Source organism: Astatotilapia calliptera, chromosome 5, assembly GCF_900246225.1.
Source record: "Astatotilapia calliptera chromosome 5, fAstCal1.2, whole genome shotgun sequence".
NCBI classification, from domain to species: Eukaryota; Metazoa; Chordata; class Actinopteri; order Cichliformes; family Cichlidae; genus Astatotilapia; species Astatotilapia calliptera.
The window spans coordinates 35,221,065-35,242,765 of NC_039306.1; the positions used below are offsets into that span (position 1 = coordinate 35,221,065).

At 39.7% G+C, this 21,701-nt stretch overlaps 1 protein-coding gene across 2 annotated transcripts in view; it reads right to left on the bottom strand.

Annotated features, from left to right (window-relative positions):
• phf2 (PHD finger protein 2) overlaps window positions 1-19,655 on the bottom strand; it is a 41,378-nt gene extending 21,723 nt beyond the window's left edge. For both annotated transcript variants that reach the window (XM_026169071.1, XM_026169070.1), the window contains exons 1-5: window positions 19,022-19,655; window positions 4,655-4,740; window positions 4,409-4,523; window positions 3,265-3,425; window positions 30-171 (exon numbers count right to left, since the gene is read on the bottom strand). In XM_026169071.1, the coding sequence (XP_026024856.1) occupies window positions 30-171; window positions 3,265-3,425; window positions 4,409-4,523; window positions 4,655-4,740; window positions 19,022-19,119 (602 nt within the window). In that variant the 5' untranslated portion in view covers window positions 19,120-19,655. The remainder of the gene's footprint in view (window positions 1-29; window positions 172-3,264; window positions 3,426-4,408; window positions 4,524-4,654; window positions 4,741-19,021) is intronic.
• Window positions 19,656-21,701: the final 2,046 nt, after the last annotated feature.

Consider the following 21,701-nt stretch of genomic DNA (forward strand, 5'->3'; position numbering starts at 1 on the left):
AACATTGCCTTCAGGCAGAGAGCTAGTACCTCGTGTCAGAGAACTCCAGGTTGATGATGTTTAATACTTTCTTTCTGTTTGTGCTGTAGTAATAGTCGACAAACTCTTTGAGCTTCATCTCGCTGTCTGTCTGCTTCGTGACATCCACCACATCCACGCTGACATCGGGACCTGAGACAAAGGCCAGGGGTGAGGAAGACACAATAAAACGAGCTGAAGGTAGAGTAACCACCTACAGGCTAAACATTTTCATTAGGCGGAAAACTGTTTAACAGAAAATGTCTGCAGCACAGAGAAGACAAGAAGAACACGCGCGCCCCCTACTGAAGCGCAGAGAGCATTGTACAGCTTTTTGTTTAATCATGTCATTTGTTTTAGTTTTAGGTCATCGACTAAAACAAATGACATTAGTCATTCGTTGTGCCAACATTTCCCTCTCATATTCACACACGTGCTGCATTTTAAAGCCACAGCTGGTGTTGGCTTCAATCGTGTTTGTAAATGAAGATGCTCTTATGACTGTTAAAACAGGGGATCTGCACGCTTTGTAAAATGTTAAGAGTAGAAGATCTAATGTCAGCAAACGAAACTTTTCTCAGCAGTGAAAAATGCAGAATTACAGCAAAAAACATTTATAATATTAACATGGATCTCTTCCAATAATAATATGCATCTCCATCCAACAACAAGAAGCCAAATCACATTAAATTTTCTCAAAAGATAATAATCACAATGTTTCATGCAGTGAACTGTTTTGAACGTTTGGAAACAGCAGGTTTGAATGGCTAACAAATGCTATGAGCTACGCTTCAAGACGTGTGTTCTTCAGTTAAAGTGAGTGAAATTCCAGTATTCTTTAGCTGTTACTTAGCACTTAGCTAAGTTAGCTGTTCATTACACCAAAGACAGCTGGCTAACATTAGCTGACAACTTAGCAGTCCACCTTCTTGTTCAAATGTCAATTCTGACATGTGTAACCTGGTGTCAGCTGAAAGGTTAACGCTCAGCCTACACGTTCAATATCATTATTACTGTTAAATTACCTTTAATGTTACTACACTACGGTTTTTTGTTTGCATATTTTTGTTTTGTTTCTCTTTCCCATTTGGTTTTAATCAAGTATTTTGCAAGTACTCACAGTAAGCTTTGTGTTTTCGTTCTCCTTCATGGACTTGCATGTACTTGTCCTGGGCTGTTAGATATCTTTACTTATAATTCTTTTATATGACTTTCAGGACATACTGCAGTATGTCAGCAAGAGCAGATAAAGTAGTAACAAACAGATGCTGTTGTAATGCACCAGCAGCAGTGGCTGACGTTAGAAAAGTAATAGAAAGAGCAATAGCGGCTGCCTCAGTAGAAGTAACTGTGAATGCAGTGGTTGTTATAGAAGGATTAGTACTAGCTTCAGTTATAGTACTGCACTGAAAAAAAGGCCATGTTGGATTTACTTGATTCAATAGTGGACATTGGTTGCACACAAACGTTTTGCTTTGGCAGAAACTTAAACAACTGAGTTAAATCAACTCAACTTATTCATAGTCAATAAACCTGTGCATTTTGTGTTCATGAAACGTGATTGAAACATGTTTAGATGAAGTAAGTTGAGCTCTTGGAATATTTTAATCCTTCACAATTTTGTCATTTTATTTCAACACTATTCAATAACCTTTACCACAGTACTACTTGATCTCTTAAATACTACATGTTGACTTCATATTACATAATGTTCAACAAAGTCTAGAGCATAGGTGTCAAACTCTGGCGCGTGGGCCAAATTTGGCCCGCAGCCTAATTACATTTGGCCCGCGAAGCCATACCAAATTCCTATTAGAGCTGGCCTACTGGTATTATACAGCTAATATATATATTGTTTAGTATTAAGCTTTGGTTGATCCATATTCAGTTTTTCAGCAAAATGTGTTTGAGTTCATAAGAAAAGATTCATTCTTATATCTGGAGGAATAAATATATTTCAATAAATATTAACGTTAGCCCGCGACTTTGTTCCAGTTTTGAATTTTGGCCCACTGTGTATTTGAGTTTGACACCCCTGGTCTAGAGTCTGGTTAACATGAAAGTTGAATGGGTCTACAACAACTAACATCCTCCTATCATTATCCTGGTTGCAGGGGGGCTAGGTTACGAGGCATGGTACACACTGGACAGCTCACCAGTCAATCACATAGAGACAAACAACCGTTCGCATTAACATTTATGGTGAATTTAGAATCACCAATCAACCTAAGCTAACTCTTGTAACTGCATGACTTTTAACTGTGGGAGGACACCAGAATACCCAGAGAGAAATCAGTGCAAACTAGCCATATTGTGGATTTGAACCCAGGACCTTCTTACTGTGAGGCAACAGCGCTAACCACCATGTCACCAATCCAGGCTGGACATAAGTAGGAAAGCTATGATTTCAAGGCTTGATGCAGAATTTTCTGTACGTTTTTGTCCTTGACATGTTAAAACACAATAAAAAGCAATAGCATACACGTTCTGTGTGTGTGTGTGTAGTTGTCTGCCTCTTGTAACTCTAGTGATTTTCTCCAAAAGTTGATTCTGTTCATCTGGACGTAGCGTTTTGTGGGAGAAACATTTCGTCACTCATCCCACAAAATGCTACGTCCAGATGAACAGAATCAACTTTTGGAGATTTACTTTCCTGGATGACTGAGAATGCATCAAGACGTTCTAGTGATTTTCCTGCAGTTTGAAATCTCATGTGATCTTGTTAATGTTCATGAGTCCAGCAACTAACCACTCTTACTAGATTGTATCAGGTCATCTCAACAAGAACAAATTAAGTTGTTGAATTTCGTACAGATCCTACATGATTTAATTACGTTCAAGATAGAAACATGAAAATTTTGTGTTCAAATTACAAGGTAGACTTTTTTTAATGTAACAACCACCCAATTTACTTCTTTCGGTTTACCAAAAAAAGTAGAGGCAGCTGTTCGACTTGACTGAGATGGATGCCTTCCTCAAACCACGATCCAAAGCGTGCAAGACTGAAATCCCTTGCAGTGTCGCAAGATTTAACATTGCTATATTATTGACTTACTTCACTCGAACATGACATGAACAATTTAATCTTCCCGCTCTGCATATTATGTAGTTTCTACACTATATAGTTACACTTAACTTTAAACCATGAGGCAATTGTGTTAAATACACGCAAGATGCTTACATAAATCCAAGAGCTGGCCAATCCCTTTTTTTCAGTGTGTATGGTTTGGTGACAGATGTTCTTACCAACATAGTTCTCCACATCACTGATGTAGAAGGTGGGGGCGGGCATGGACATGCCCAAACCGTCTTTCTTCTGAACCAGGATTGGTTCATTGAAGCCGTTCTCCTCCAGGTAATCCATGGTCAGCTGACTGCCACTGAGCTTCACCACTATGTCATCAGCACTAATAAGCACACACAGCCAGATGAGGAGAGAACATCCTTAATGTGCTCTAAGCTGAAGAAACAGAATCACATCTGAGCTCTATGTGAGCAGCATGTGACACTATCTGAAAGCAGGTCTTTGAAATGTTACCAGGCAGTGCCCCCTAGTGGAGTTATTCAAACCCGGAACAATACACGCAATATTCCTTCATCAGTTTGAGTCATAAATATGATCACTTCAATTATAAAGAAAGCTTTACGTTCACCATTTTATCTCATATTATTTAAGTCGAGCCACATATTTACAACACCACCTGAGCACAACACATCTGATGGTCTCAAACACATTAAAGCAAGAAAGTCAATTTGTTCTTTACAATAAACTGTACCAGGTGATGGTCTTATGAAGCTGTGGTTAAAATAAACATGACACACACTGATTTGTTTACACTTTTCACATTGCAAAATCCCATGTGTGATGTTTTATAGTATGAATGCCTGGGTCAGTAGGGGTGTGGCCAGATACAGTCAAGCAATCAATTCAATTCTGTTTTATTTATGCAGCGCTAAATCACAACAACAGTCACCTCAAGGCACTTTATATTGTAAGGTAGACCCTACAACAATACATACAGAGAAAAACCCAACAATCATATGACCCCCTATGAGCAGCACTTTGGCGACAGTGGGAAGGAAAAACTCCCTTTTAACAGGAAGAAACCTCCGACAGCACCAGACTCATCTGGTTTTAAGTTTTCATTTTCTTTTTCATCTCTTAACGTCGACCAGCTGGTTTCACAGTTTCACTTCTAACCCTCCTTATGGAACTGTCAAGACTGACTTTTCATTTTGTCTGTTTAACAAAGTGTAACCCAAAATAAATTTAAAAGATACAAAAAAAGAACTCACAGAGGCCTAAAGTTTTCTTACTGTAGAGGAAGAACATGAAAAAAGGAACTGTAATGCGATTGTTCTCATGTAAGGAGTTGTTCTGTGTTTTTACCTCGGAAACGTTCTGCTGCGGAGCTCCTTGATGAAGACCTGACTGCCGTTCTGAACAGCTTTGATATCGGTGCTTTGGCCTGTGTCATGTTTGCTCCAGTTCTTTTTCTTTTTCACTAGAGAGCAAACAGAAAGAATCAGTCAGAACTTGACAGCAATCAAATCTAAATTGTTCCAGCAAATGAGAAGATGTGGAATGATCACACCACAGCGAATTTCAATCATTTGAATCAGTGCAACTCCTCACATGTGGATTTGCCGTGGGTCTTCTCGCAGTTTGGACAGTGATAAATATCGATGTCTGGAGCATCGTCTTCATCAACATCGACGCAGCTGAAATGAGAGAGGAAATACTTTTTAATGGCGAGGAACAGCCTTCTGCACATGAACTAAAGTAAAAGTGTGATTGGCTGTGGCCAATGGCTGTGAGGAAAAAGTTTGGGTAGATTATTCATCTTGGAAATGTAAATTTTAAGAATTAGGATTAAATCATCCTAATTCCAAAAATGAAGTACAATTTCAACAACTGGTCTGTTCTTCCACATTATAAAAAACTGCTTGTGCAGCAAATTTAGCTTTCAGCGTTTTCAACTGTAAAAAAAGAGAAGACGGGATAAAATAAATAGTAAATTAAAAAGGAAATTTTTTGCTATTTCATGAGATGTTAACATTAAAAAATGCCAGAATTCCTGATTATTTATCTATTACATACTTAGGTCTATGTGAGGTCATGACATCTCATGGTGGCGTCTTTTTCAGTAAAAAGACTAAAAGTGAAAAAACAGTTAAAAGTAAAAAATTTGAAGCTGCCTTTTGAAAAAACCTGATTACTAAATTACTGAAAAATATTCAAAACTTTTCTTCTGGCTCTTTAACAGCATATGCATATAAATCGATTTTGTATACGTCTACAATAGAATTTGTAGTGACAGAGGAGGAAAGAAAAATCTACACTCCAGCGTGGTCACCAACCAAAGAACATCAGCATGGTCCTTTGAAGTGATGCATGGTCTACGCTGACAGACAGCAGAGGGCCATCAAGACCTCAGGACAGGAACATGTATCAGTAGCCTATAAATATCCATCTACACAGATGCAGACGCAGTCTATATTGTAGCTCTGTGGTTTGTAGCACGACTGTAGTAAAAGGAAATGTTGGTTGAATTAGCACAAGGGCAAACTGCTAGTCGTGAGAAAATGACTGTTGCTGTTGCAAAAGTTGCACTTTTGAAGTGAAGAAAAAAACAAGAGTTTTGCAGCTCAAATGCAGCAAAGGAAAAATCACCAAAACTGAAAGATATTTCAAGACAGCATTAGTGTGGTTTGTTATGATGACAGTGATGCGCAGCTCTTCCCTTCTCTCTCTAACTCCTGCAAGTCCAAATTCCTCCCGTTTGGAGCCGCTGTTCTCAAACTCGGTGAACTGGGAGTTTCTACACAATGTATTCTTTTGACTCTTTGTGGGAGCTCCACAGCTTTACTACCAGGCCCTCTCACATCCACTGAAGTCACACAGAAGAGTGGGTGGGTGTGTTTGGACAGAGGGACACATGGCTCTTCATGACATTTTCACATCAGTGGCTTTAAATCCATACTAAATGTGAAAAGTGCACAATTTTCAGTAACAAAGGAAATTATCGACACGTCTCACAGTGACAGACTGAATTCACACTCATGTTACCTGTTGCTGCCTCAGTTTACAAAGTGATTGTAACAGAGCAGGATGTATTTTTAAACCTGGGTCAGGTCTGAGCTACACCAAAGTTCTTTCATCTCTTTGTGAGTGCTGTATTTGAGCAGTTCTGAAACTGACTTTGACCTTTTACCCTCCTGTGTGAGGCACAGCATTGATGCTTACAATATCATTCTTCATTTTACCACAGGTTCACACAATTCAGTGCACAGTATGTATCTCACTGTGGTCAAGTGTATACTTAATATAGAATATAAAACAACAAGGATTCCTGTGTAGTAGGGCTGGGCGATATGGCCTAAAATCCATATTGAGGTATAATTTGAAGCATGTGCGGTAACGATATATATCGTGATATATTCTTTTCTTCTATATACCATATTTTCCGCACTATAAGGCGCACTTACAATTCTTTAATTTTCTCAAAAATCGACAGTGCGCCTTATTTATGAATTCTGGTTGTGCTTACTGACCTCAAACCGACTCTATGTGGTACATGGCGCTCAAAAATCTATCTAAAACTGTTTTAGTACGACTTTGCTAAGCTACGAAGCTGCACCGATTGATGGATTGTCAGAGCATGACAGCTATCGCAGTCTCGCAGAGTAATCTGGGTCCAAAACGCCATCCACTTCAGGTCCCAAAGTCTAACGAACACTGCTGCATCACTGAGAGTTAAAAACTGTCTACATTCTTTCATCTTTAATAAAATCATCAGCGTTGCTGCTTTACCAGGTTTAACAATTAAGTTTAACATCCAGGCATCCATGAAAACAGAATTTATTAAATTTAACAGAGTTAGAAGTTAGCAGGAAGTTAGCTCGCTAGTTTCCACCTAAACATGACATACCATGTTTTGACTGAGAGATTTCTGAAAAGATTAAACGTACAGCTCTGCTATCACTTCCAACATAAAAGAAGACAGAAAAATAAACAGCAGTGACTTTTTTAGGGTTACTGAAGTTGGGCTAGCTGCTATATAATGTTGTGCTACGTGATTGCTAGCAACACAGCTATGTTAGCATAACATAAACACAGTGAAGCTGGAGGATGAACACTAACTTTTTTCCACTCGATAAAAGTTAACGTGAGGGTTCCTGATGGTTAGAGACAAATGCAATCGCATGGCAGGATGTTGTAAATGGACCAAACTTCAGTCAGGAGAACAACTGAGATAATCCATCCACAATACGAGGTTAGTCATTAATATACTGCAACAACATGGGAATAGAGCAGCTGCGAGAGATTTCAGCATTAATGAATCAAAGGTAGGGAAGTGGAGGAAGTGCAGTTTTTGGCTTTTCTCATATTCCAAAACGTGTTTCGTCTCTTTGCTTTTACTGTCGCCCGGCATTATTTGGAGATGATATTGTTTGCAGCCGCTGCAATGCTTTCGGCCAAAACAGGCGCAAAAACAGGCGCAGCTTGATGACACCATCAACCCCTACTGTGTAGTGTGATTAATGCAAAGCTATTTTAGTACAAACCTACTAAGGTTGGGCAATATGTAAAATTTTGCAGCCAACAATCGTCAGTCCAATAGCCGACGATAGGTCATATAGTCGCGCACGCGCAGACTTTTCGATGGGCAGAGCAATGTAATCATGCATGGACTTTGTGCGTTTAGAACACAGAAGTCCAAACATGGACAAACTAATTACCAAATTGCACACTGGAGGAGAAATGGACTGTTATCTCAGCGAGATGGTCATAGATGGAGAAGACAATCAACTGGTTTGGTGGAAAATGAAAAACGTTTCCCATTGATGTCACACATGGCACCAAAATATCTGCGTGTACCAGCAACAAGCACACTTTCAGAACGCGTCTTCAACACCGCTGGTAATGTTGTTAACCACCTGTGCACACTGCTAAAACCTGAGAAAGTAAACATGCTTGATTTCCTGTCAAAGAATTCATGCATTTTGTTTGGAGGGAATATTTTACCTTCTTTTCTTGTTTGTTTCAGTAATAATGTAGCTACTTTTTGGATTATTCATTTATTTATTTATTTATTTGAGATGCGCCAAATCGCACAAAAGACTTATGTTTACGTTGGAGATTTTTTTTTAATGTTTGCTGGAAGAGACATTTTGATTTTTAGCTAATTTGTTGTTTGGTCGAGTGTGTGTCGAGTGACAGATACGTTTTTATTTAAATAAAAGGCTTTTTTTCTGAACATAGGCTACTGCTGTTCTTTTTTCTGTTATGAGTTTGAGTAAATGAATCACTGCTGCATTTGAGTGCACTCCGAGGAGGGTGCCGTTAAAACAGCGCTATTATTTATTTCTGTTGACTGCTTCTGTTGGCTTCAACCAACATTATCAAAAAAATTACTCATGGACAAATAAATAAATAAATGGCCCTTGTAAAAACTATCAACGACAGGGCAGCCCATCAACGATAGTCGATATATTTGTCCAATTGCCCAACCTTAAAACCTACAATAAGCAAACTGGAAATGAGCATAGGGTTCAGTAAAATACTATATGAGCTGCTTCTTATAAAGTGCTTTTCTACTCTACCTGAGCACTCAATACAATATGCCTCAGTCACCCTTTCACAATAGAACTTTTTTCTATGCTTTCAAACTGATATTCATGCACATTCACTTGGGGTTAGTATTTTGCCCAAGGATATTTGGCATGCAGTCAAGGATCAAACCACCAATGTTCCAACTAGGAAGCAACGTGCTCTACCTCTTGAGCTACAGCCACTTGTTATCAAAGTCCCAGACAAGTGAAATGTGTAAGCATTTAAATGGTTAGTAAGAAGAAAAAGACGGTTAGATAAAGAAATACAAAATAATACATTCGTTTATGATTATTTTGTCATGACTTTTTTTTAGTATAACAAACAAAAGCGAGCTACTTTACAATGAACTACACTCTTGAAGAGGGGTGTCCTGGCACAGATTCCAATCCAGCACACTGGAATTGGAAAACGTGAGCATGAATGGCATAAATTTTGGATGTTTCCTACTGATAAGGACCTGACACATGGCCATTCATAAAAGATGAAAGTAATTAAGTTTTAAACAATTAAATAACAGAAACATTACTGGGTTTTATACAGCCCACATGAGACCAAAGCAGGGTGTATGTGGTTCAAGACTAGTTTGACATCCCCATTCTACACACTTTGCTCTTCTGAGTTGCAGAGTAACCTTAAGAAATCAAGCTGAACATATTTAAAAAGCCAGTGATATTCATTTTCTGAATACAAAATGCTTCCTCTCTGTTGTCTTAGTCTTATATATCTTCTAATACCAATAAACTTTTCGACATCTTACTTTATGTGTAATACAGAATGTAGCTCTAGACCCAGCAGTCTTAGCTAATTATAGGCCAATCTCCAACCTTCCTTTCATATCAAACATCCTTGAAAGAGTAGTTGTCAAACAGCTAACAGATCATCTGCAGAGGCTTATTTGGAGAGTTTCAGTCAGGTTTCAGAGCTCATCACAGCACAGAAACAGCTTTAGTGAAGGTTACAAATGATCTTCTTATGGCCTCTGACAGTGGACTCATCTCTGTGCTTGTCCTGCTAGACCTCAGTGCTGCGTTCGATACTGTCGACCATAATATCCTATTAGAGCGATTAGAGCACGCTGTAGGTATTACAGGTACTGCGCTGCAATCTAATAGACTCCAATTTGTTAGTTATGGAGTTCCACAGGGTTCAGTGCTAGGACCAATTCTGTTTACATTATACACAATTCCCTTAGACACTATTATTAGAAGGCAGAGCATACATTTCTACTGCTATGCAGATGACTCCCAACTTTAACTACTGTAATTCATTATTATCAAAAGTCCTAAAAACTCACTGAAAAGCCTTCAATTAATCCAAAATGCTGCAGCAAGAGTCCTGACAGGGACTAGAAGGAGAGAGCAGATTTCTCCTGTTTTGGCTTCCCTTCATTGGCTTCCTGTTAAATCCAGAATTGAATTCAAAATCCTGCTCCTCACATACAAGGTCTTGAATAGGAAGGCCCCGTCTTATCTTAATATCCATATCACCCTATTAGAGCTGCAGTCTGCTCTCAGACTGCAGCTTTACTTGTGATTCCTACTATATTTAACGGTAGAATTATAGGCATAGCTTGCAGCTGTCAGAGCACTTTTCCAGATTCCAATTTGGATTCAGGAGACAGACACTGTCTCTTTACTTTTAAGATCAGGCTTAAAACTTTCCTTTTTGCTAGAGGATATAGTTAGGGCTGGATCAGGTGACTGTGAATCCTCCCTTATTATGCGGGAATTGGTCTAGGCTGTTGGGGATTCCATTGAGTGTTTCTTCTCCAGTCACCTTTCTCACTATGTGTTTATACACCTCTCTGCATTTAAACATTAATTAATTATTTAATCATTCATCGTTGGCTCTCTTCCACAGCATGTCTTTTGTTCTGTCTCCCTCCCCACACAGAGCACAGCTTTAAATGTTCTGCCACCTGCATGCTCAGCAAATTTCCTCAGGCTTTTATTGTGAAGCAGTTGCAGGATGTGTTGAATTCGGCTTGTGTTATGTGCAAGACTTGCTGACAACTGTTTCTGTACTATGCAAGTCCCCATACATCCAGCTATGTAAAGCCGGTGAGCTTTAGTCCTGTTTGAACTCTCTGTTTAGCTTTAATAGTGCATTTATTTTACCACAGTCAATCCAGCAGTAAGAAGTTCATATAAACCTATTGTACAGCAACTCCCCAGGACCCAGTGTGGTCAAAGGGGGCCTTCCCCTGTGGCTAGTGTGGGAATGACACATAATGCAACTGTGGTTCTAAGCAATGACCACACCAAAACCATGGTTTTAGTTAAAGCTTTAACACAGTCAACGCCAGGACGCACTGATGAAGCCATTCTGTGAAAGAAGACGTTATATCATAAAGCAAACGTTTACAGGTGGCATGTTCTTGAAATCAAGTCTCCATCACCAGCTCGCAGAATCTGTTTTCTTACAGTACATCAAAATATATAAACATATATTTTTATTAGGTAAAGTGTCTGGCACTGTGAGGATAACATCTATCTAATAAGCAAAAAAAGGTTTTGTATCTTGTTCCATATAATACGTCACACTGAACATCGTCCAACAAAGTGCAGATTTGCTGCAGGGCATGTTTTCAATAAGTTAAACAAAGCTCAAAGTCATCAAAACCTGCTTTTAGTGTTGAGACTTGTTTGCTCTGAGGAAAATTGCAACCATTTGGACTAGGGCTGAACGATATATCGCATTTGCGATAACGGCACAACTCCCGGCACATCATTTTCAGATCACCGCGGAGTTTCGCTGCTCGGGTTAAACGTAATATATAAGTCACTTAGACAACCTAAAAATGTTATTGTTGGGCTTTTTTCAGTGTTTTGTTTGTTCGTGAGTAAATCGGTTTGGCTGAGATTAAAGTTATTAGATTAGATAAAATAAAACTTTATTAATCCCCCGGGTGGGTTCCTCCTTGGTTTTCACACAGCTGACTAAACGTCAAACAGAAAACTTATTAAACAGAAGTATGAGACAGTCGAGAATTTACACCAGTGTCTGGTTATATTTTAGATAGCAAGAAGCAGACGGCCGAGTTTATTAAACTCCACCGAGACAGCGGTGACGCTAATCAGAACTAGACCGTCCAATTTCACGCCTTTAAATTTTAAATGTTTATGTTTGCACTTTATGTGTAATGTTACTGACTGCAGAGATCAGTAAGATGTGTGTATTTTTTATTTATTAGTTTTATTTATTTAATATTATTTTTTAATTGAATGACTGTCTAGTAGTTCACAGATGTCGAAAAACTGAGTGTGGTAAAGCCACTGATTTTTTTTATGTATATTTCTGCAATCTGCACATTGCACTGACTTTCATTTTAATGTTTACACCAGGGTTCCTTGTCAGCACTTTATGCTCAGATGTTTGTAAGCTAAAAATAAACTATTGTGTATGTTCAAATATACTGTTGTGATTGAAGAAGTTAAATAAAAATGTCAGTCATCAATTCATGCATCACCTCATGTCATCATAACAGAGGTCTGTCTTCCAGGAAAGAACAGTTTAAAATTAATGTAATATAGTATTGGCCATACTATATGATGTATTGCTTGTCTTTGTTTAATAATACAGAAGACAAAGACCTTAAAAAATAATCGCATATCACATCGCAATCGCAATATTGGGGCAAAAAATCGCAATTAGATTATTTTCCATAATCGTTCAGCCCTAATTTGGACACCAGTTTAGCTTACTGGGTCAGCAGGCTGCTACCACATGACCAGAGTCTGACCCAGCGCTGCGTCTTCCCAACTATCTCTCTCCGCTTTCCTGTCTATCTCCATTGTTCCTACCCAATAAAGGCAAAATGCCCCCCCCCCCAAAAAAAGGATTAAAAAGTTTCAATCATTTAAAAAAAAGTGAAAGAGATGGTTTTCAAGGGCATTGGAGGGCTGTGTAGTCAGTGTGTGCCAGGGCAGGGAGCAATGATTAAATACGATAAGTACATGTATAAACAATCATGTTGGCTAATAAGTAATTGCTATTAATTCATCAGATTTCAAAAAGCTGCCAGATAATTGCTAAATTATCAAGTTGCCATACATTCTTTCTTTAATTTATAATGTTACTTTATGCTGAAGACTGCTGAAGCTCCTAACTCATTTCAATGCTCGGTGTTCAATGACAATAAAGATCTAATCAGAAAATGTTTTTTAAAAAGTGGGGAAATAATTATTTGATGTCCTGCTGAATTTGTGAATTTGCTCACTTACAAAGAAATGAACAGTCTACTTTTTATTGTGGCTTTATTTGAATGGAGAGAGACAAAATATCCGCTTAAAAATCCATAAAAAACACATTACATAAAAGTTATAAAATGATTTGTATGTCATTAAGTGAAAAAGGTATTTGAGTAATTGGTGAAAAAAACATTGTTGGCAAGAACAACAGTAAGAACGTCTTGTAGTTGGTCATCAGGCTTCTACACGTCTGTGGAAGGATTTCGCTGCTCTCCTCCTGCGTTAGACTCTCGAAATCCTTTAGGTTGCTTGGCTGCTGCTTGGCAACTCAAAGCTTCAACTCCCTCCATAGACTGTCTATAGGATTGAGGTCTGCAGACTAGCTACGCCACTCTGTGACCTTAATGTGCTTCTTCTTTAGCCACTCCTTTATTGCCTTGGTAGTACCCATCTACGACCCATCTTCAGTGCAGAGGGAAGGAGGTGCACGTCCAGGACTGAATACTACATTGACTCGTCCACTGACTTCTTAATGCGGTGAAGTCATCCTGTACCCTAAGCAGAAAAACAGCCCCAAAGCACTTGACAGTAGGTATAGTGTTCTTTACATCATACTCTGCTTTTCTCTTCTTCCAAAGCTGATGGGCTGAGTTAGTTTCATCTAACCACTTCATTCATAGCACTGAATCATTGAAATGTTCACTGGCACAGGTTCACAGGTGTGTACATGGGCCTTCTTGAGTGAGGGGAGCCTTGCATGCACCGAGAGACTTCAGTCCATCCTCATGAGGCAAGATCTTGTATGGCACTCCAGACTGAGGGTCATTTCATATTTCTTCCACTGTCAAATAATCGCACCAGCAGTTGTCACCTTCTCACCAAGCGTCGTGCTTCCAGGCTCGTGCAGGTCTACATCTTGTCCCTGATGTCCTTTGATAGCTCTTTGGTCTTGAGCTGGTGGTGGAGAGGTTGGAATGGAAGAAATTGATTCTGTGGACAGGTGTGCTTTATACACATCAGCTGAGATCAGGAGTATCTGTAATTGATTGATTGATTGTAATCTGTGTCCCCATGTGGCATACACCCAATCCTGTGGGATCAAATACTTATTTCACTCAATTGCATGAAAATCGATTTATAACTTCGTGACATGTTTGTTCTGGATGTTTGGTTGCTAGTCTGTCTCTTTCCATTAAAATGACATTACTATAAAATTTGAGACTGTTTGTAAGTGACCAAACTTGCAAAGCTGTTTCCCCCACTGTAAACACAAACACATGATTTCCTGATTTTCCTGATTTCCTGATTTCTTTCCATATTTGTTAAGATTGTCATACTAATTTAAACATGCGCACAACGATAACACAAGTAAATACAAAATGCATTTTAAAGGAAAAATGATATCCAAATCTACCAGGTCCTGTGTGATAAAGTAAATGCCTTACATATATCTAATCACCATTGATAGCGAGAACTCTAATCAAGCATTTGCATTGACTGGCAATGAGTCTTTCACAACGCTTTGCCTCACTTTTCTTTGTAGAATTTGTTTAATTCAGCCACATTGGAGGGTTTTCAAGCATAAAGGACCTATTTAAGGTCATGGCAAAGCATGTCGACAGGACTTAAGTTGGACTTTTACTAAGCCACTGTGTATTTTGGATCTTTGTCCTGCTGCACAACCCAGTTGTGCTTGAGCTGATGACATTCTCCTTCTAGATTTTCTGGTAAAGAGCAGAACACATGGATCTATTAGTTACGGCAAGTTGTCCAGATCCTGAAGCAGCGAAGCAGCTTCAGACCATCACACTACCACCACTATGACTGATAGGATGTTCGCATGATGTTAATAATAATCATAATAATGGATTGCATTTATAGCGCTTTTTGGGGCCCTCAAAAAGCACTATAGTGGAATTGCAATGCGCTTTGCAATTCCACTATTCCTTCACTCTCACATACTGGTGGAGGCAGCTACAGTTGTAGCCACAGCTGCCCTGGGGCAGACTGACAGAAGCGAGGCTGCCATATAGTGCCATGGGCCCCCCTGGCCATCACCAGTAGGCGGCAGGTGAAGTGTCTCGCCCAAAGACACAACGACCGAGACTGTCCGAACCTTCCGGTTACAAGACGAGCTGCCAACTCTTTGAGCCACGATCGCCCCATGTTCTTTTATGAAATGCTCTGTTAGTTTTATGCCAAACATCTAAAACCTGAACTTTTGTCTTTTCACTCCACTGACACTAACTGAGGTAACTGACCTTCTGGATGAGCTGTCGATACACTCATGGAGTAATTCTGGTAGGCCAAAAACACACATGTGTCACGGATGTTCCTGCTGATTGCTTTGCTACTTGTTTAAACACACTTTAAATAGACAAAGTTCAACATTGTCCAAACAAATACACTGTGTGCATTTTAGTGGCTATATGAAACCACTAATTATCTTCCCTGTTAAACAATTCATGTTTTAAATGTCGCTCAGTTATGTAACACTAACTTTGCAAATGCACACAGTGTCAGATTAGTTTTGTCTGCTAGCTAACCCCAGCAGTGCTAGCAGTCCTAGCCTTGGCTTCTTCAGTGCTGGTGTCCACACATCTTTGTGAAGAATGTGGTTACACCTGGTTTCAGTTGCTTGGTTTTATTCCAGTTTGACAGCCGTTCGTTAAAGTAGAATAGAATAGCGCCAGTTAAGACGGCTGTCCTCTGTTTACTTTCCCTCTGCGCATTTACAACTTCACTACACCATGAAAATGCAGAGCATGGTTAATGCCAGTGTTTCACTCATTCACATGCATTAACTCACCGTGGCTGCTGGTCAACGCACAAATTCAACGTAAAGAACGTTTTTGTTACTAATTACCACAAGCATAAAGTGAATTCATGCAGCGCCAAAATAACTGCAAACATCAAGTGGGAAGAACAATTGCTCAAAATTGTAATAAGGTAATATATAATATGTATTACAGTATTAGTTTAAACATTATTTACCAATACCTGATAACAAGTCATATCACAGCCATGTTCAAACACTATTCTCTTGAAATACATATTAACATGTTGTATTTTAATAAAGAATTATCCAGATATATTTGGTTAAGACAGCTTTTGTTACAATTTGACGGACTTTAAATACATAAATGTTGTAGTTAAGCAACATATCAGTTGTCTTGGAAAGGAATGGCCTTGTATAGCATTTTTCAGTCTTGCTGACTCAGAATGTCACAACATCAAACATTTTGTAGTCAGCGCCAGTACGAAGAGAATTAGATGATTTCAGCCATAATTATTTATTAAAATGTGATTTAAGCCACTGACATGGTGTTGGTAGACCATTTGTTTAAACATTATACTCAGTTGACAGAACATAGACTGAGATGTTAGGATGACTGACAGGCAGCCTACTGACAATCCTATAAGACATAACATTAGTTACGTCATGTTAGCTTCAGCATATATAATGTTAACCACTGCAAACATTTTAGCCTTTGGATCATAACTGATTTTACAACAGCAATGACAAGTGTCTCAGACAAAGTGGTAAAATGTATTTCATGATAACAACACAAACTACTTCCTGATATAACTCTTACAGCCCTTCTTATCAATAAATCAGGGCTGTAAGAGTTGTTGTGACAGCTGCACTAGTTGCGATCTTCAGCTTATAGTTTTTGCTGTTCAATGCGTTGTTTTTTCTGTGCTGGTGGGCATGTTGCATTTTCAGAATTTTGGTATTCTTTTATTCTACGTGAACACCCGTCCAGCTCACATCCACGGGTAAGAAGATCCATGGATGGGCAGAGTGCAAACATACAAACTAAGCAGAAAGGACCTAGCTGAGGTCTGAACCAGTTATTTTCACTGTAACAACGTGTTCTAAATCCTTATTTTTACTTTTTTCCCCTTTTATCTAACAACTGATCACCACCTCCTGAGAAAAATATTCCAACTACTGCTTTTTGGATAAGCCATCACCAGCTAGCTTTATCACTAATTGTGGGTTTATTGTAGGTTATTTGCTGAAAACAGCTGCTTGCTTTTTGTATCAAAGGTTGATAAGTGCAGTGAGACTGAAGCCAGGTGGTAAACTGAGCTCCCACGAGTATTAATAATGAACTAAAACAGACTAAAGCAGCCTTCCTCAATAAAGACACTTTGATTATAAGGTTGATTTTTATTTTTAAAAGAAGTTGCCATTTTAAAAATGCAACAAGTCCGAGGCTAACTCACTTGGTTTTGTTCATTTAACATGAAGATAAAACAGAAATGTACAGTGAAAACCAGACAGTGTGGTTTTAGGAGCAGTTAGCGTTTGAACTGTTTCCTGATCAACAACAGCTGGGTGCCATGACTGCAAGCAGCATCTCCAAAGCGCTGTCCTGAACACTGCAGTGACTCAACTGTGGCCCAAACCAAAATGACTACAGGATATAAAAACGAATGCATAAAGGTTGTAGGAAAGTAGAGTGTTGTCAGACATGGCAAAGCTAGGCTGCTGCAGCTCTTTGTAGAACGATTGTTTCTGACTCTAACAGCCAATGTATATGTGATACCCATACATGTATGGATCACCATGTGTATAAGTCCCAGAGGATTCAGTGATCACTTAGATGATAATGATTAGATTTTGTTCACGTTTCTGTTACATCACATCATCATGTGTGGACTCATGCTAAGACTGTGAATCATAATTATATTGATGATACATGTGAACTTAACACATCCGCTCCTAACAGCTGAACATGTACATGAATATTATTTTAAAATGCAAGTATTTATCAGTGGTCTAATATTAATTTGAGGAGAAATTCATTACTCGGTCCAACATTTGTTAAATTTTTTTTAAGGGAACCTGATGTTAGTAACCTGATTTATTCCTCATGATGGTCCACCTCAGGGGCCTGAATAACTGGAGCGCCAATGTACGGTGTGTGCAAATCCACTTTAAATATACTTATGGTTTGAAAAATGCAGTTGCTCTATTTTTTATCAGGATCACAAACTTACAGAATGTGACAGGTAAGTGAAAATGTGTGATGCAGGTAATAACACAAGCAGAAATACGATGTTCGGGGGGAGAAACAACATGTATTTTGCTGGTGGTTTGGCTTCTAGGTCTTGGACTATTGCCATGCCTTAATTCTCGAATGATTTAGACAGTGTGATACAGACAGCGGGCAGCCGGCCGGCGGAGGAACATTAAAGGGTTAACGTTCAGGCGCGTAAATACTGTTCAATGCTCTGAAGGGCTTGTTCACCGAAAGAAACGCGATTAACAAATGACGGGTTAACAAAAAGACAGGCAGTGAGCAGCCGAACAGCTCTAAACACCCCAAAGCAAAGGCCAGTCCAGACACAGACTCGTGTAAGAACAGATATAACGACAGCAGGCAAAAACGAAAGGATGATAACTGGGATTTGGTTGAGACCATTACAGTGTGTGTACAGCAGGGAAAGTGATGAGCAGCGGCGGGCGATACGTTTCGCACTATACTCGGGGAGACGTATGAGCTAACAGTCGTAGTCTACACTAGTGACAAACCAGTCAAACCAATACTAATAATTATTTCCCCTCCGCTGCTGAAGCTTAGGACATCCAGCACGGGCTATTGTCAGCCATAGCTGCCGCCTGGCAGGAAGGCTGCGGGGCTGAGTTCGGGAAGCTCGGACTCGAGTCGTGATTTTCCACCGCGCTCGGTTAACACGGCCGGTGAAAACTGGAAGAGCGACTCGAATGTGACAATATTTCCCGGCAATAGGCACGAAATGTTGCCCTTAACGTGTCTGGAAGGACGAGCATTTGTCACAAAAATGAGCGGCGAGTTTGCGGAGGCTTCCCCCGCTGTCGTCCGCTCCTTACAACGGGAAGGCAGGCTGGGGCTATGCGGGGATGTTAAAGAGCCGTTAAGTGCAATTAATAGCCGAAGCTCACACCGAAATCCTCCCATTAACCACCGTATTTATTCCAATAAGGGAAATCTGTTTTGTGTTATTCGCGAAAAAATGTCACAACCCCGGTCGGCTATATATAACTCCGCCTTCTTCTTCTTCTCCAAGCGGCCTCTCTTCAGATGTAGACGGGCGACTGAGAGCCACAAAGCTGTCAAACGCAACCGAGACCTCGCCATTTTTGTTTGTTTCCCACAAATGCAAACCGCCCCAAAATACAGTACGGCGAACAATCGAGACTTACCTGCCGTGGAACCAGTCCTTGCAAGCATCGCACTCGATCATAAACTGGGTCACGTCGTAAGGTAATCTGCAGATGCAATATACTGGTACAGTCGCCATGTTCAATTCACAACTACGTCGGGATAGACTGGGGGGGCTGCAGGAGGAACAACGTCCTGCAAACAATATGATCCAATATGATCTTCCCCAGAAAAAAAGCCAGGGGCAGTCCCGCCGGACACATGAACCTAAGCGCACAGCTCCATCACGCCGCGGCCGGGCTGGCGTTTGTGCGGGGAGCTAGAAACGATGGAGGCTCGTCGTAGCAGGCTTTCCTCAAATGCATTATTATTGTTATTATTACTATGTGCATGCCCCCTGGTGACAGCGCGGCACCGAAGCGCTCATATTAGGAGCCACAAGAAAATGTAGTCTCGATGTCGCTGCGAGGTAAATAAATAAACAAATGTAAGTTACGTCAGGGAGCAGCTTTAGATCCGATGAATGAGCGTAAAGATCGATCTAAAATGGACTTGCGGATTTTTTTCCCCTGTGGTGGAACGCTCAAATGCCGAGAAATAAACGCTTTCTGTTCCCAGACAGTTTATTGTTAATCGATGAATACAATTTAAATGCCGCGTTCTTAGCCGCCATTAGGAAAGATATGATTGTTTAATTATTACATAATCTGTTATTACGAAATTACACACTATTTCCGTACATCATGATATCCTCTCTATAAATACAGTTGTTATTATTATTGTTGTTGTTATTATTATTACTACATTTCATGTATTTGGAATTTAATAATAATAATAATAATAATAATAATACAATCATAAAAATATTTCAACATCATCTCAGCAAAACAGAATCGAAATCAAATGTCACTTTGTAATAAGGTAGTTGAACTATAAGCTTGCAAGAACAGATGATTCCCTGTCAGACACATGTTGCATTCTTCACAAGTCCACTGCCCTTCCTGGCTGACTGATTATAAACCAGCATGAGGTTTTGTCCATGACACCAAATCTCAGTCTGCACCTTTTTATGTATTAAACAAGCCATTTTACAGTGGTGTGAAAAAAAGTTTTCTCTATGCAGCCTCACCTCTATGAAAGGAGAAGAAATTCACCCCCAATCAAACCATGTAATCTTCAGGGAAACTGCAAACGCTACAGTTAGCATGTTAAACATGTTACATTTAGAAAAAGACCAAACAACTATGGCTTGTCTGAAAGCCTTTTGTCTCTAAAGAAAACATGGCAACATGGCTTTGGTTTGCAAAGTTGCATCTGAAGAAACCAAAAGATTACTGAAATAATGTCCTTTGGATCGACAAGACCAAGGCGAAGAAGTTTGCCCAAAAACCCAACACAGCATATCAGCATAAATACTGCATACCATCTGTAAAGCACAGTGGTGGGGAGGGGTGATGATTTGAGCTTGTTGTGCAGCCACAGGAACTGGGTACCTTGAAGACATTGAGCTGACCATAAACTCCTCTGTTTACCAAGGTGCTTGAGCATCAAATATGAGGCCATCTGTCCAACACCTAAAGCTCGGTTGAAGCTGAGTCATGCAACAATACAGTGATGTCAAGCACAAATCTGCAACAGAATGGCTGGAAAACAAAAGAATCAAGGTGTTGCAGTCACCCAAAGTCAAGAACTGAAATGCTGTGATGGCACCCTAAGAGAGCGGTATATAAATGAATGCCATCAAACGTCAATGAAATGAAGCAAGGTTGTAATGAAGAGTGGGGCAAAATTTCTCAAGAACGATGTGAGAGACTGATAATGGCATACAGAAAATAATTACTTCAAGTTTTTGCTAAAGTGCTTCTACGAGCTATTAAATCACGGGATGTGTACTAAGGTTTTTCCATAGAGTCCAAAGAAAACGTCCTTTTTCTTACAGCTGTTAACGTGAGGGTTCCCGATGGTTAGGGACAAATGCAATCGCATGGCAGGAAGCTGTAAACGGGCCAAACGTCAGTCAGGAGAACAACTGAGATAATCCATCCACAATACGAGGTTAGTTATTAATGTACTGCTGCATGTGCTGGGCTGTAGTTACATCGTGAGGTTTTAAAAACTGAGCTTTAAAACATGCTGCAGATGAATAGTGATGATAGAAACCGAGAGAGGCCGACAGTGATCACTGACTTTTTTTAGGGGCTTGTTCAGATTAAATAGAAGAAGATATAAAGTATTAACACATGTTAAAAACACAACAGCCTTAATACATGCAGAGTAGTTTGGACCTGGAAACAGGTCATCACTTAAAGACTGGATGACAACTTTGTTTGACACAGAGCTGTGTGGGAGAGGACCACAGTTTGTGGTCTCTTCTCTTTCACCCAACAAGTAGTTACAGCATACGGCTGCACCTCCCCAGGTGTAGTTCTGACAGAGGTTTCTTCCTGTTAAAAGGGAGTTCTTCCTCCCCACAGTTGCCAGGTGCTCGCTCTCTGTTCAGTCTCTAATATTATGGGCATTTTTGGATCACATGGTAAATACACTGAATTTATTATCTGACACTTTGGACATGCTTAATATGATCATCCACTCCTGGACAGTTTATGTATGATAGATAATAAGGTAAAGTACAATAGGCAGCTTCATCCTGGGCATCATCCATTCTCCCTGGGGTACCCAGCTCTCTTCCCTCCTATGATGTTGGGAGGTGGGGGAGTAAAA